We start from the raw sequence: 16,290 nt of genomic DNA on the forward strand, positions 1-16,290 counted from the left end.
GCAGGAACTGAACCCGGGTCACTGGTACTGTAAAACACCGTGCTAACCATTATGCTACCATGTCACCCCAAATAAACAACATTCATCAAGATCAGAGATGATTTCATCTGCTGAGGCAACATACAGCACCAGTCTCCCAAGCATGCTCACTTCAAATGTTCATTTCACTCCAGTTTCCTCTTATCCATTTGCCATCTCCAAGCTCATGTTAACCACAAGAACCATCTCCTGCTCACTTTCACCTTTTGCAAACTGTTACACATGGTAGCTTGCACAGTTTATAGTTCTTCTCCACAGAGACTGCATTGCCATTATTCTTTAGTGAAGATCAGTGGTGTGGAAAAACTGAAGATGCAATGAATAATACTATTTATTTGGGGGAAAGCACTGGATATACAATATGTCAAACATTAATAGCTGAGAGAACATAGTATAATTTACCTTCTTCCACATGTTTATCTTCCTCCTCTTTAATTTGATTTGCTACCTTCTCTAGCTCCACTTGTAGCTGAGTTGAAGTATGGGCACGTGCAAATTCATTCAGAGTCTGCCAGGCGTTTCTCAGAGAGCTAATGAAACCCTGTTTTAAATCCGAACCCATGCGGGACAAACTTTCTTTCAACTCTGGAAAAGAATGTAAATTAATACATTACCTACACAGTAATCTTACATAAACAAAACCAGCTTCCACCAGAGTAACATACACAAAACGCTAGAGGAACTCAGCAGGTCAGGCAGCATCTATGGAAATGTCGACATTTCTGACCCAGACCCTTCTTCAGGAAAGGAAGGGGTCAAGACGTCAGAATAAACAGGTGGGGAGAGGGGAAGGAGGACTAGCTTGGTGATAGGTGAAGCCAGGTGAGTGGCAAAGGTAAAGGGCTGGAGGGGAAGTAATCTGTTAGGAGTGGAGAGTGGACCATAGGAGAAAGGGAAGGAGGGTCACCAGGAGATAGGTAGGTGTGTAGAAGGGGTAAGAAGCCAGAGTGGTGAATTGAAGAAGGGGGGGGGGGGGAAATCACCAGAAATAAAAATTGATGTTCATAGCATCAGGTTTGAGGCTACCTGGACAGAATACAAAGTGTTGCTCCTCCACCTTGAGAGTGGCCTCTTCGTGGCAAAAGAGGAAGTCATGGACTAACATATCGGAATGGGAATAGGGACAAAAATTAAAATAATTGGCCAGGAGGAAATTCCACTTTTGGTGGATGGAATGGAGGTGCTCCACAAATCGATCTCCCAACTTATGTCAGGTCTCACCAATGTAGAGGAGGCCACATTGGGAGTACCAGATACACCATTCACCAGAATCTTCAATTAAATTCTGACAGCCCAACTTTGAATGGAACAATTACCTTTTGTTTGACATGATATGCAACATCCTTAAAATGACTAATGTCATGTAGTTACTGCTCCTAGTTTTCTTGGTATCATAAAGGATTCAAATCCTCTTCAGCAGCAAATCTAAAAACACCATTTCATATTTTTTGTGGCATAGCAGGCAGCTTATGTGGCTCACGGCTTCTGCACGGGATCTTGAGAAATTCTAGTAACACCACTCGTAGTCATGATATCTGTTCACTCTTAAACGTCCATTAAGTCTTTCACCTTTTCCTACCACACATCTACACTAGGGGTAATTTAGAAAACCCACAGCACAATACAGGCCCTTCGGCCCACAATTTAGAAGAACTAATTAAGCTAGCAGTTAACATGCTTGAGTCACAGAAAATTACAGTACAGAAACAAGCCCTTCAGCCCATCTAATCCATGCCAAACACATTTAAAACTGCCTACTCCCATCGACTTGCACCAGGACCAGAGCCCTTCATATCCCCACCAACCATGTACGCATACAAACTTCACTTTAGTGTTGAAATCAAGCTCACTTGTACTGGCACCTCAATCCACACTCTCACAGCACTCTGAGTGAAGAGGTTTCCCCTCATGATCCCCTTAAACTTCCCACCTCCCACCCTTAACCCATGACCTCTAGTTGTAGTCCCATCTACCCTCAGAAAATAAACGCAAGCAAGCTTTTCCCAATCTGTACCCCTTAATTTTGTGTACCACTATCAAATCTGCCCTCAATCTTCTACGTTCTAAGGAAGAGTGCCCTAACCTATTCAATATTTCCTTATAAGTCAGGTCCTCCAGACCTAGCAACATCCTTGCGAATTTTCTCTGTACTCTTTCACTGTGATGAAAGAATTACACACTTTGGTGTAATGAAATGCAAGGTAGAAATCCACACAGTCAAAGGGAGAATGCATCAACTCCACAAAGGCATCATGGAACGTCAGGATCAAACACAGATTACTGGCAGTGTCAGGTAGCAGCATTACCTGCTGTGTGACCCATATTAAATTTGCTTTGTAGTTAGAATGATCTGCTGTGCATTTCCACCTCAATATTCTCATTTTAGAAACTGGATGCATTAGCTGTACAAGGGTACATCAAAAATATTTAGGTTGCTACAAATCATCCATTAACTGCACAGCCTGAAATTTATAACCATATTTGAGAAAAAGTTATGACACTAAGATAGTTTTGAACTACCCCTGGTAATTTTATAAATAACTGCATTAGAATGAAACCCGATACTGACATTGGCAGCATTAACTCTTCAAAATTATTTACCCGAATGTATTGTGTTTTAGTAATTTTGAAGTGTTTGACAATCTAGGTATATGGTAAAAGCTATAACAAGCTTTGAGAAATCATGGACCTACAACATAGCTGTTATTCCAAAGCATAACTCCATAACTAAGTGAAACTTATTCAAAGAGGAGGGTAAGGAAGAATCAACTATTCTGTGATAAATGTGTTATGGTTTTATTAATCCTACAACAGATTTCTGACCTTTCACTAAGTAAAACACATCTCATCTCTCTGTGACAGATTGCAGAATACCCAAGGTACAGAACATAATTGTAAACAGGCTTTCTTAACTTCAGATTCGTGGTTTTAATAAAACCACTTCTATCATTTCCATTCATGTGATGCAGATTGCATTCAAAATCTTTTTTTAAATGACAAAATATAAGGTATACACTAGAACCAAGATATTCAATAGATTATATTGCATGCAGCCTTTTGTTAAAACTTGAAAGAATTTCAGAAGGAGGCAGAAAAGGCCTCCTTAATATTACAAATTTGGGTCAGAGAACAAAAGAAAAAGGACATGGACACTGATATAAAAATCATCATTATTGTTAGATTAAAAGCTGAGCAAAAAATGAAGTTATACTGGAAAGATATTAAAATGATTAAGAGTTTTACCTCAAATTTATTTCAGGAAGGAATGATGGAAGCTAGCAACAGAAAAATTGGAAAGGTAAAGGTGAATGGAAGGGAGCGGTGCAAGCTACTGAATGGTCAAGGTTACGCCTGTGAGGATGTTCAGTAAAGCATCATGTATCTTGCTTTCATTTACTACAAATTAAATTCAGCACACTGCAGTAGGAAATATGAAATAAATTGGATTAAGCGCTTTCTCAAAAATACGGATTTTCTGAATTACTGTATTTATTTCTGACAAAGCATGAGAGTGAATAGAGATGATAGAAACCTTGAAAATGGAAGTTAAGGCCGGATGCAGGGAAGGATGCTTGCTGGGATCATCCTATATAAAGAAAAAGTAACTAAAAATATTTGAGATGTCTGAGGTAAACTTGACAAAAAATTATTTGTTACAAATTTAGAAATGGGCCATCACTAGACCCAGTCTTCTGAGGTCAAGAGAGAGGAACTCTCCTGCACAGGTTTCCTGTCATTGTCAAAACACGACAGACAACCACCATTTCCATCATGCACACGAAAACCAGACATTAGTTTTAAGAACAACCATATTTCAGTGGTTGGTGGTAGTCAGTCTCATTCTCTTAATTATAATTATTAATTCCTCAATATTGATAATTCCTCAATTTCTGTATTTAGACAGGCACATAATACATAAGCAAAAAAAACCAATAATTGCTCCAGCACCATTTCTATGTCAACATACAATGCACAGCAAGGGGGAATGGAGAAGAGGCCAGAAGAGTCAAGCAATCAGAATTATAATTTCTAATTATTGAAAGGGCTTTGACATACTTTCATTACCTATTGCATCAAGCAGAACTCCCTGAGATATATTCGTGCATTTGAAAACACTCCCTGGATTTCAACAGATGCTTCAGATTCTCTAGTTCTTGTTAAAAATTGAAACTGAGTAGCTTATATGTAAAAAAATACTCCATGCAGCAAATAACCTAATGGAGTTTGAAGATGAAATCCCAAAATAGATTTTAAGAGTTAGCACCTTAATAAATGGAAAATTCATGCAAAAAGATATTAAAGTTTTATTAATAGTGTTATCAGCAAATGAAACACTGAAGTCTTGCAAAGCACAATTAGAATTCTAAGATAAGTAATGAAACATATGCTTACTGTCTTACAGTATTTGATCATGAAGCTATTTTTGCAATATTTTTCAATTCTGCATTCACTACATTATAATTACCATTGTAACTGAAATCAATGCAAGTTTAAGATGAAGATGTTTATGAGCATAATGAAATAAACCATCTGGTTCACAAATGTTCATCAATTAAGGAAATTTTTCCACATTTACACATCTAGCCGAAATGTAACTTCAGGCCACATCATTATATTTGTTTCCTATGGTACAGCCCAGCAAACTATTCACATGTATATAATTAATTCATTGAAGTAGAATTACATGGTCTGTTGATATTTCCAAATCTGATACCTCGGTTGATGGGGGAAAATAGGCCAGTCATTTCCTGTCTGTCAACCTTGCAAGGTCCATCATCATTGAAGGACTGCTGGCCATGTATTGACAGAGCTGGCTTAGAGACTAGTCATGAATTAGTTCGATATACTTACAGAAGCCTACTTTACAGCAAATATTCTAGTCTTCTCCACACAATCCCAACAGACTCTCATGAAGTGCAAAGGGAGTCCTTGATATTGACTCGTTTTGCATCACTCATATTCACAGACCAAAACATCCAGAAAGGAATTTCAGACCAAATAACTCCCACCTTCCTTCATTTTGATGAGCAGTGCTCCACTATGTTGAGCAATACACAGTGAAACAGTGAACTGGATGGTCCTGGATCCACTACCCAGTCCAGATTTGGTATCAACCATTTCTGCTTGTCTGCACTTCTCCCAGGAAGCTAATCGTCACCCCAGATAGGCATCTGACAAAGAGGAATATGTTCCAAGCAGACCTTGGGCACTGTATCCCAAGACTCTGGCTTTGTAATATTGGACAATTAAAAACTATTGAAATGTTGAAGAAGAAACATTTAAATATTTAAAAAAATCAATGATTAAGTAAAAAGATTGAAGGTTACATTTCTCCATATTTTAGAAAAAGATCACTCACATTTCTATAGTGCTTTAATGACACAACATACTTTAGAGCAGGGATGTCATAAGGTTAGAAAGTTAAGTGTGAAAATGGCCATTCTATAATGGGGTAGGAATTGATGGGGGGAAGAGGGGGAGGGAGTGGGTGTGGTAGCAGTGGTAGTTAATTTGCTAAATGATTTTGGTTGAGAGTAAATATCAGGTGAGATATTGGTCAAAGCAAGAAAACTCAAGAGACCAAGGAGGATTTTCCAATGGGTACAGTTTGTCTTAAAACACTTTCTGAATTGTCTGTGTGAATCTTATTCTAGTCTTGCCCAATTAGCACAACTTTATGTTAATTTTGAAGAAGATTCTTACCACTGACCTATTTCCAAACCATTCAAAAGGCAATTCAACTGACTACTATGAACTGACAACTGGTATGAAGAATTGACTTAACTTGATTTTTCTGGAGGTATTATGTAGTCCACTGCAAAACATTCCTGGCCACTTTAGTAACTGGTTATCTGATGGAGAAATTAACATGAGTTCGGTGTTGCTCTTCAGAGTTCAAGGAGAAACTGCAGAAAGTTTTCTCAAAAATCCACCAGGTCTAAGAATATATCTACAGTTAAAAGTAATTTATTTAATAGGCAAAATTGATTTCCTTATCGTTTGTGATCTTCCTATTTTTATCAAGTAGTTTGAGCAACACAGGGTGGCATGTTAGCACAAAGCTTTACATTACCAGTGACCCAGGTTCAATCCCTGCCACTGCCTGCAAGGAGTTTGTATGTTCTCTCCATGACCATGTGGATTTCCTCTGGGTGCTCCAGTGTCCTTCCACAATCCCAAAGACATACCAGTTGGTAGGTTAATTGGTCAATGTAAATAGTCCCATGATTAGGCTAGGATTAAAATCCAGGGATGGCTGGGCAGTGCGGCTCAAAGGACTGGAAGGGCCTATTCCACATTAAAAGAAAAGTTAACTACTTAAATCAGTTAACTTCATAACTTTTGACATGCCAACCATGTCATTTCCTTATTAAAAGGAATATGTGAAAAGAGAATAAAAGTATTCAATCATAGTTTTTTCCTCAAAATGCACCTATGCAAGTAGGGAACAAAATTTTGTTGAAATACCAAATACTTGTCTCCAAGATGAACATGAAAGCTAATTTTTCTCTTTAACACTTAGAGGGAAAATCAATTTCCTGAGCCTGTAGCTAGTGGATTGCTCATTCTTTTTTTCCCAAGTGTAAGTTACAGAAAAGGCTATTTTCCACGTGAATAGCCTTCAGCTTGGAAGTAATAAATACTGAATGCACCAAAGGTAGTTCCTAAAAGTACTTCAATTTTTAAAAAAATTTCTTTGATATTCTTCTTGCACCCAGACAAATCCTAGATGTGAACAGTGCAAGAGTCAAGCTACAATATGTATGGGATCGTGGTTAGAAAATTGTTTATCATTCACAAGGTGAACATTGCAATGAAGCAATTCCTCTGGGCATTAGTGATGGAAACAGTTCTCCTATGGTTATCAGGCACTACTAAATGACAAATGGTCATTTCAAAGTGGAAAAATTAAAGAATAGCTGCATAATATTAGGAATTCCTGCAGTTTGGAAGCAAAATAAAATTACATGATGGAAGTTGCACTATATTCTTTTCAATTATTTGCTGCTTTGAGCAGATTCTTTTGAGATGCAGATTAGCAGATCAGCTGGGATGGGGGGAGGTGCATTATACTTTTTAAAAAATCAAGTGAGAAAAGAAAATGCAAATCTAAAGGGAAAGTCTGTCAAAATAATTTAAACCACACAGCAGGATCTCAGATACAAGACTGCAGTGAAAATCTCTTCACAGACAGGAAGCTAGAGTCACACATGAACTGAAGTCCAGGGATAATCAGACATGAAGGAGCATCAAGTGGGGAAAAAATATAGAGAATTATTGAAAAAAGGCTAAAGGTGCTCATGGAAATATTGTGCAGATAGTGCAATGGTATAGGTCTTGGAAAATCACCTATACAAATCATTAAAATTGGCAAGGCAAACAATAAAATTTAAATATATCACTAATTTATTTTATTGCTGTAGGTAAGGAGTGCTTAAGTTATCTGCTGCCCATCTTCTGCGCTAGTGTAGTCCCTTCCCACTTACATCCAGGATACCACTGCTTTGACACAGCCCTCAACTGTACTAAACCTATATGTTCACCTCTTCTGCTCTTAGACAAAACCAGTACAAAGTTCCCCTGGTTCTCACTTTCCATTCCACTTGCCTCTGTATCTAATCGTACTTCACAATTTCTACCAGCTTCCAATTTCTGCGAGGTTCCATTGCCAGAAACATCCTCCCTGACCTTTTTGCATTTCAAAACATTCTCTTCTCAGGTTACGTCCACACTTGACTGGATAATTTTGAAAACGCTGGTTTTGCGTAAAAACGATAGGCATCCACACTATGCGTTTTAAAAATTATCTCTATCCACATTGAAACGGAGATTTCGGCAAATCTCCTCCTCCTGCGCATGCGCAGGGCGCATCTACTGAAAACAAGCGACATGTTTGGTGTCAAATCTTGCCATAAAAGTGCGCGTTTGTGTAGTTACAGACTAGAAAATCTTAAAACGACGGACAGCTGTTGGCTTTCACGCAGGAGAACTTAAAAGTAAAAAGAAACAAATACTGGAGTGTATGGAGGCAACCGACAGGGAGTTCACGGACAGATTGACTCGGCTGACGACGAACATTGAAAAACTGACTAACTCTGTTGCATTAATAAAGCACCTTGTTAAATGTATAAAACATGTCTGCATCAGTATTATCTTGTATTTCCATACAATGTTACATTAGGCTGTTACACATCTATTGTCAGAGAAGTACTTGCATAAATACGTAAACCACCTTCATACGAGCAAGGATAGAAAATAGGGCAAGATGAGTATACTTCTTTATTCAGTAAGTTATGGGTCAATGTATTTGGTGAGTACATTTCTAACTCTTCTGGCGTCAGTTTTGTTGCCGCCTGTTCTGAAATTGTTAGGTTGCGTTCAAGAAAACAATGAAATAGCGTGCTGCCGTCTGACAGCATTTTCAGAAGTCTCCGGTTACCCTGTCCACACTGATCCGGCCAAACTGGCATTTCCAAAAATACACACTTTGGAGAGCACTTCTGAAAAGCTCTGGTTTCGGGGGACGAAAACGCCGTTTTAGTGTGGACGAAGGGTAAAAATGAAGAGAAAAGGCTTCGATTACGGATTTATCCGGTGTAGTGTGGACGTAGCATCAATTCCCTGGTTCACTCTTATCTCCAGAAACCAGTCCTCTTTGTTCATACTTTTCCGTGCAACCACAGGTGTTCTTTAACCTCATCAATGGCTAACACCCAGGGACCTATTGTGTTGTTTCAGGTGAAGCCACAACTGACTTGGATTTTTCTTGGCATCTAGCATATAATATTCATGCTCAAAGTGTGGAGGTGTCTACATTATAAAAAGTAAAAAACAGATTTGGTGGTTACATTTCAGAGAACTTTCCTTTACTCTGCAGATGGTACCCTGTGCATCCAGCTGTCTGTCACTTTAATCCTCCATCCTTCTCCTGCACTGTTCTAACAAGGAAATCACCTCCACCTGGGCACTTGCAGTCTTCGGGGTGCATAGTTAATTTCATGATTACTAGCAACTTACATTTTTAATTCAGTTTTTCCTCATACTTTCCCATCTTCTAGGCATATAATACAGTTCTCATCCATTTCACAGTTCTTTCACGTCCATTTGTTCTCTCTCTCTCTCTCTCTCTCTCTTAGCTTCATTAATCAACTAAATGATTTCACCACAGCTCAAGACCATGACAAATCTGGTTCCACCACATCAGCAACATTCCCCTTGCACTATTAATTTCTTCCTCACTCTCTATGCAACTTAAATATTTTTATCAGTTCTGACAACCCCATTTTTCTTCTTACAGAAGCTACATAATCTGCTGAGTGCTTTCAGCATTTTCTCTTTTTGTTTCAGGTTTCTATCATCTGCTATTTTTGATTTTCATGGTAATACCAATCTTCTAACACAAAACTCAATGCTTTGACCTTAGTCATAGAGTACCCACTAGTCCACAATGTCATAAAGACAGAGTTGTATCACACAGAAATGAGACTTTCAGCCCACTGCATCCATGGCGACCTTTTTGATCATCTGCACTATTCCCCGTTGCCCAGATTGAGTACTTATACTTCCATGCCTTGCCTATTTAAATGTTAACTAAATTCAAAGTTCAAAGTAAATTTATTGTTGAAGTACATATACGTCACCATATAAGACCTTGAGATTCATTTTCTTGCGGGTAGATCAAAGGAAATACAAAAGAATAAATGAAAAACTACACACGAAAGTGAACAAACAAAATGCAAAAGACAAACTGTGCAAATACAAAAAAAAACACAAGTAGTAATAAGTAATACCAAGAAGATGAATTGTAGAGTTGTTGCAAATGAGTCTACTGGTTGTGGAATCAGTTCAGTGTTGAGGTGTCAAACATTATGCCTGCATTTAATTCCACACTTCCCATGACAGCGAGTTTTATTTATCAACCACTCTGTAAAATACTTTCCCTTCAAATCTCCTTTAAAACTCATGTCCTCTTGTTTTTGATACCCCTGCCATGGGGGGGGGGGGGGGGGGGACATTCTGACAGTCTAACCTATCCAGGTTTTTATAGTTTTACATGCCTTTTAGGTAACCCATCAGTCTTCACACTCTAGAAAGAGCCCAGGCTAACCAATCTCTTTCTATAACTAAAGTTCTCCAAAGCACACAACAATCTTCTTTGCACTCTCTCCAATGCAAACATAGTCATCCTACAGAGTGACAACCAGAAGTGCACAAAATGTTCCAAGTACAATCTAACCAGTGTTTTGTAACACTGCAAACCACAATAACTATCAAGAACCAACTACATTAATCCTTTTTATCACCAATGCTGTGCCTTTACATGTGCTTATCTAAACACAAATGTTGTGAGCATACCATCAAGTCAAGTCACTTTTTATTGTCATTTCGACCATAACTGCTGGTACAGTACACAGTAAAAACGAGACAACGTTTTTCGGGACCATGGTGCTATATGAAACAGTACAAAAAGTACACTGAACTACATAAAAACAACACTGAAAAAAAAAACTACACTAGACTACAGACCTACCCAGGACTGCATAAAGTGCACAAAACAGTACAGGCATTACAATAAATAATAAACAAGACAATAGGCACAGTAGAGGGCAGTAAGTTGGTGTCAGTCCAGGCTCTGGGTGTTGAGGAGTCTGATAGCTTGGGGGAAGAAACTGTTACATAGTCTGGTTGTGAGAGCCAGAATGCTTCGGTGCATTTTCCCAGACGGCCATTACCAGTAATGGCACTGAAGTGTTGTGGAGGATTCTACTTCCACCAACCCCTCTGGCAACATGATTCAGTATGGTCAGTCTCCTATACGTACCATTTTCCTGTTCCTCTCTGCAACCTCATCCAACCAATCATTCCAGATACAAGCACTGTATCTATTTTCTGTCCGTATTGTATTTTATTTTGTGGGTGTGTTTACTGTGGTAATCTGTCACATGGGTCAGAGCGTGATAGAAGCAAATGAGTATAGTTATGCATTCTCGCTTTTCTTAGTTTAGCATAGTCTCTCAGCAGTTTTGGTTTGTTTTCAAATAACCGCTACACTCTTCTAATTCTACCCTCTGGGTATCACTAATTTCATGTGATCTATTAGGAGCTAAGCTTAGCTACACCAAGGCTTAAGACTCTGGAGTTTGAAACTTCACTCCTCAAATCTCAACCTCACCAGCACCTTTTTAAAGTGTTTCTTAAAACCGACTCATCAAAGCTATTCATTGTTTGCCCTAATATCCTCTTGTGAACTCTGCAGCTCTATAGAAAGTACCCTAACAGGTCGCATCTCAGCCTGGTATGACAACTGTTCTGGGCCAACAGAACCTGCAGAAAGTGGTCATTCTGCACCCTGCAAACATTGCGCAGTCCATTGTGGGCTTGCTACTTCCTCCCATCCAGTGCGTTTTCACAATGAGTTTGCTCAGGATGGTTAATCAAGGGCATCAGGGATAGATGCCATTCCGGTCATTCCCTTTTCTCTTTCTACATCTGAACCAGCTTCAAGTACATTTCTTCCCCACAACTATCAAACTTGTAAACCAACTGCTTCTTTCACACCCCCTTCCTGATGATGCTGCCACATTCCCAGGCTCTGAACACCACCTTTCTCACAAACACAAAAGATTCTGCAGATGATGAAAATCCAGAGCAACACACACAAAATGAACAGTCGATGTTTTGGACATCTCCAACACTCTCAGATGTTATGTTATTGTCATATTAGCATTTCTTTTTGCACTACCACAGAATGCACTACTATCTTTGCATTACTATTTTGCACTCATGGTTGCATTTAATTATTAATACTATATTTTTAGTTTGTGAGCCTTATGCAAGAAAGAAATTTCATGGCATCCTGGTGTTTGATAATGCTTCTTGGAAGAAAATTGGGACACGTTACAATTTTTACAAGTATTAGATAAATGCAGTTGTAATCACTGCTAATTCAGCAGACTGCACAGCAGGTAGTGCTTCTGTCTCACAGTTTCTCTGGCCAAAGTTTACCCCGACATCCAGTCCTGTTATGCACTCAGAAGCCAACATGGAAGTATTATGAAATCTCTGACAAGGCCACCATGCAATCTGCAAGCATACCACAGAACAGGACAGGTTTGAGAGAATGGACTTTTATGGAGGTGTACTTCTTTTGCCATTTACTGTGCGAAGTCTGAGATTATTTATCAAGGGCTCAATGCTCCTTCTCCATTTTAAATCAGTGGAATATAACACTTTTTCAAACAATTTGAATACATGCTTGATTCCTCCCACCCCCTGTCCACTGGGCAATGTCTTACCATGCATCAGGTAACAGAATCCTGTCAAAAAACTAAACAATGTGTTATGCTGCAAGGCAAAACATATTCCACAAATTGCATGTTTCCCAACAATCCATCTTTGTCAACTTTGGCATGTTTGTCTTCCTCTTTTCTCATTCAACTGTTACTCAGCTTAAAATCACATACGCAATTCAAAATCTGCAATATCGTATAATTACCTCGTCTGAGTATTTGTCTTTCCAATGATCTCCAAACACTTAAACGCTTAGTGCATTCCCTTGTGCATAGATTAAAAATGACAAAATATTAAATTTCCATTATTCTTAAAAAAAAATCTCTCCATTCAAATAGAAGATGGGAATGATCAGGCTGGTGAGAGTGTATGTATTCTGAGCTGGAGACTAGTCAGGAAAAGGGGATAGCTGCAATATGCACAATTCACAGAAAGGATGGGTTTAAGAGTCAAGTCTGATGATTCAAGGAATATTGCAATTTGATGGTGATTCTGTGTAGACCTTGAAATCTGTATATTGTGAAGGGAATATTTGGAGATCATGGGAACTAGCCTCCTAAGCATCGAGGAGATCTTAAAAATGCAAAAAGGAGATATCTATTATTAATGACCCCCATCAGGTGAAATATGCCCTCTTTTCATTGCCACTATCAAGGTCGTAGTACAGGAGCCTGAAGACACAAATTCAATGATTCAGGGACAGCTTCTTCCCCACTGCCATTAGATTTCTGAATTTACAATGAACCCTTGAGCACTACAGCACTATTTTTTGTTGCTCTCTTTTTGCACTAGATATATATATATAAAAATTTATAGTTTATTATTATGCATTGCAATGTACTGCTGCTGTGAAGCACCAAATTTCACTGCATATGCCAGTGATATTAAACCTAATACAGACATGCTTGGTATCAAAAAGATATTGAGATTCTGTATTGGCCTGGGAAGATTCAGCAGTATCAAAATGGATGAATGAGCTATGATCTAGGACGCCTGGGAGAGACGGTAATAGAGCTTTGCGGTATTGGATGGCAATAACACTCTGGGGGGAAGCCCTCAGTCTATTGTTGAAGCTTGGGAATGCCCTAGTTTGTGAGATCAGTAAGGGGGGCATGGTCAGAATATGCTCCTGGGCTGCGATATGGAAGCAATGCAGTATTGCAGGTATAGAAATAATGGGATCAAAGTTCAAAGTACAGTACTGTGCAGAAGTCTTAGGCACATAAATATAGCTAGGGTGCCCAAGACTTTTGCACAGCACTATATTTGTCAACATGGAATGGAGAGTAAGTATATAAACCTAGAAGGAGCAAACAATGTTGGGTGCACTGCAGGAGGGTAGTGGGACAGGTAACAGAAGGAGTTCCAGAGGTGGAATTAGAGTTGGGGGTGTCATGTGTGCAGGCACACTAAGCCTGGGACACCATGTGGCTTTTTGATCACTACAGAATACCTATCTGATGCTTCCCACTCCCTCCCCTCTTCATTCTCCCTTTCCCAACCATGATTCTCCTCTCCCTGACCCGCTCCCAGTTCAGTTCACATAGAGATGAATATCAGAATCAGATTTATCATCATCACTCACATGTCCTAAAATTTGTTTTTTGTGTGGCAGCAATCCAGTGCAATGCATAAAATTACTACAGTACTTTGCAAAAGCTTTAGGCACTTGAGCTATACATAGGTGCCTAAAATTTTTGCACAGTACCATACATTATCAAAATATGTAAATTACGTACAACTTTGAAATTCACCTCCTTACAGGTAGGCACAAAATAAAGAAACAACCCTATTAAAAAAAAATCAAATAGAAATATTCAGAAAATAAAAACAAAGAGCGCTGTAAACACTTTCAGGTCAGGCAGGACCTGAGGAAAGAGACAATCAGTTAGCAGTTCAGATCATTAGAACAAGTGATCAAATGCGTGCATAAACTTCTTTTATGTTATTTGAGGAGAAGATAGTAGATACTCAAAGAGGATGATCTTGGAATGACACTTCATGGGGTAACATTACAGGAAAAAGCAGGTTTACTGATTTTTATGCTTTGCCAGTGAATCTGCCACAAATGGTCACTGTCAGTTGCAAGGCACAGAGTACTGGATGTGACAGTAAAAAAGGGAAAATAGAAAGTAGTTGGAAGTATATTGTAGTGCTTTGGGAGGGAGGTTCAGTAGTTTAATCCCAAGGAGAAAGATGATATTGACTTTAATGGAACTGCAGTGCAGAATACTTCAGAGCTGGGGGGGGGGGGCTGTAATTCCTGGGAAGCTAGATAGGGGAGAAAAATCATTAACATTATTGGTGCAGAATGCATACCAACAGAAATAAACAATATGTTATTTCATATACGAGGGCCGTTTCAGTTTCTATTATTATTCTACAAAATCCTGAACATATTCTGCAGAATGGAAGGCAATACCATTTAGCTTGAGATAAAAAAAAAATCAATGTCAAAACCATTCCTTTCGCGAAATTCAAGGCAATGTAATTTAACATGTGGAGATTTAATAAGATATTTTGAATGATTTCTTCTTCTGTATTTTAGGAAGTTGAAGGAAATAAAAATGTTTCAAAATGATTTTGAGAACTTATTTTCTTTGTAACACAATTCCCAGATAAATAAGCTACAAATAATAAATCTGCAGTCTAGCTCGTAGAATTAGACTTAAAGGAGGACAAATTCGATTACTATTCAGCAAACTACAATAGAATACAGACAGGAGCTACGCGTCTGTCTCACAGTTTTGGTGTGCTAAAGAGAAGCAACTTAAATCTCAGTGAAAAGTTATTTTTCTATTTCGAATACAAATCATTCCTCCCCGTCCAGACAACTTCCTAACCACATGACTCCAACAGCCACAAGTATATTCACTTTTACAGCAGAAGCAATCTAAACCAAAAGAAAAAACTCAAAATATAGATACGTTAGAAGAATGCGAACACTGCAACAAATCATGGCATTTACCGCTTGCGCAAGAAACTGGCTGTCCTGGGACAATATCCTTTTATTCATGTTGGAAAAATCATATAGATTTGCACATCAAATTTCAAAGAAGAAATAATCCAATTCAAGAGGAGGGGGGAGAATCACATCTTACTTGGCAATTACTTTAAACGACTTTGGGGAATATTCAAAATAATTTAACCTGCACAGATGCAAATTCAATTTCTTTTTGGAAGAGCGACATATTCATACAATATATGCAAGCTTTGTATGAATTATAATTATAATTTTTCACAGTAAATTTAGCTATATAGTTCTAAGTACCCAATTACACTTGCAGATTCTGGTACATAAAATATAAAAGAAATGACCTACCAAGGTGTAGCCTCTTTCTGCCTTTGTGATGTGGTACAAGGACTGGTTTTATATCCAAGTCGGGGAGAATCATTGGCTCTATCCTATATGCCACAGGATCCAACTGAAAAAATAAACAGATGGTTGACTACCAAGAAAAAATACAAAATTTATCCAACAGAAGGTAATTCAATAAAATACAAGCAGGTTTAATATCATTTTACAGAGATACTCTTAAAATAAAACAAATAACATTGTGGACAAGTAAATCAAAACTAAGTAAAATCCTGTCAATGATTGCCATAAGAGCAAATGTAATATTGGAACACAGATGTGAAACTGTACAGAAACCTTCAAAACTCACTGACAGCTTTTAGGCATATTTACAATATTGTTTAATTATATTTTAAAAATTGAAGATTGATGACAGAATACTGGGCAGAGACAGAAACTGAATACTCAAAGCACTGAGCATCCAAATTTTAATTTCATAGAAATGCGATCATAAAACTAACTCACAGAGCAGACAGATGAAAACATAAAACAATGGAAATACTCAGCAGGTCTAGCAGCTGCTATGGAGAGCAAAAGTTAATGCTTGATGTTATTTGCTGCATGGGAAAATACTACAAATTCATGTAGGTGGAAGATGAAACCTT

At 38.2% G+C, this 16,290-nt stretch overlaps 1 protein-coding gene across 2 annotated transcripts in view; it reads right to left on the reverse strand.

The window, feature by feature from the left end:
- Nucleotides 1-16,290, reverse strand: part of sec23ip (SEC23 interacting protein) — a 135,382-nt gene that overhangs the window by 41,027 nt on the left and 78,065 nt on the right. For both annotated transcript variants that reach the window (XM_073027705.1, XM_073027704.1), the window contains exons 15-16: nt 15,653-15,755; nt 442-624 (exon numbers count right to left, since the gene is read on the reverse strand). In XM_073027705.1, coding sequence (XP_072883806.1) covers nt 442-624; nt 15,653-15,755 — 286 coding nt within the window. The remainder of the gene's footprint in view (nt 1-441; nt 625-15,652; nt 15,756-16,290) is intronic.

Source organism: Hemitrygon akajei, chromosome 23 (assembly GCF_048418815.1).
Source record: "Hemitrygon akajei chromosome 23, sHemAka1.3, whole genome shotgun sequence".
NCBI classification, from domain to species: Eukaryota; Metazoa; Chordata; class Chondrichthyes; order Myliobatiformes; family Dasyatidae; genus Hemitrygon; species Hemitrygon akajei.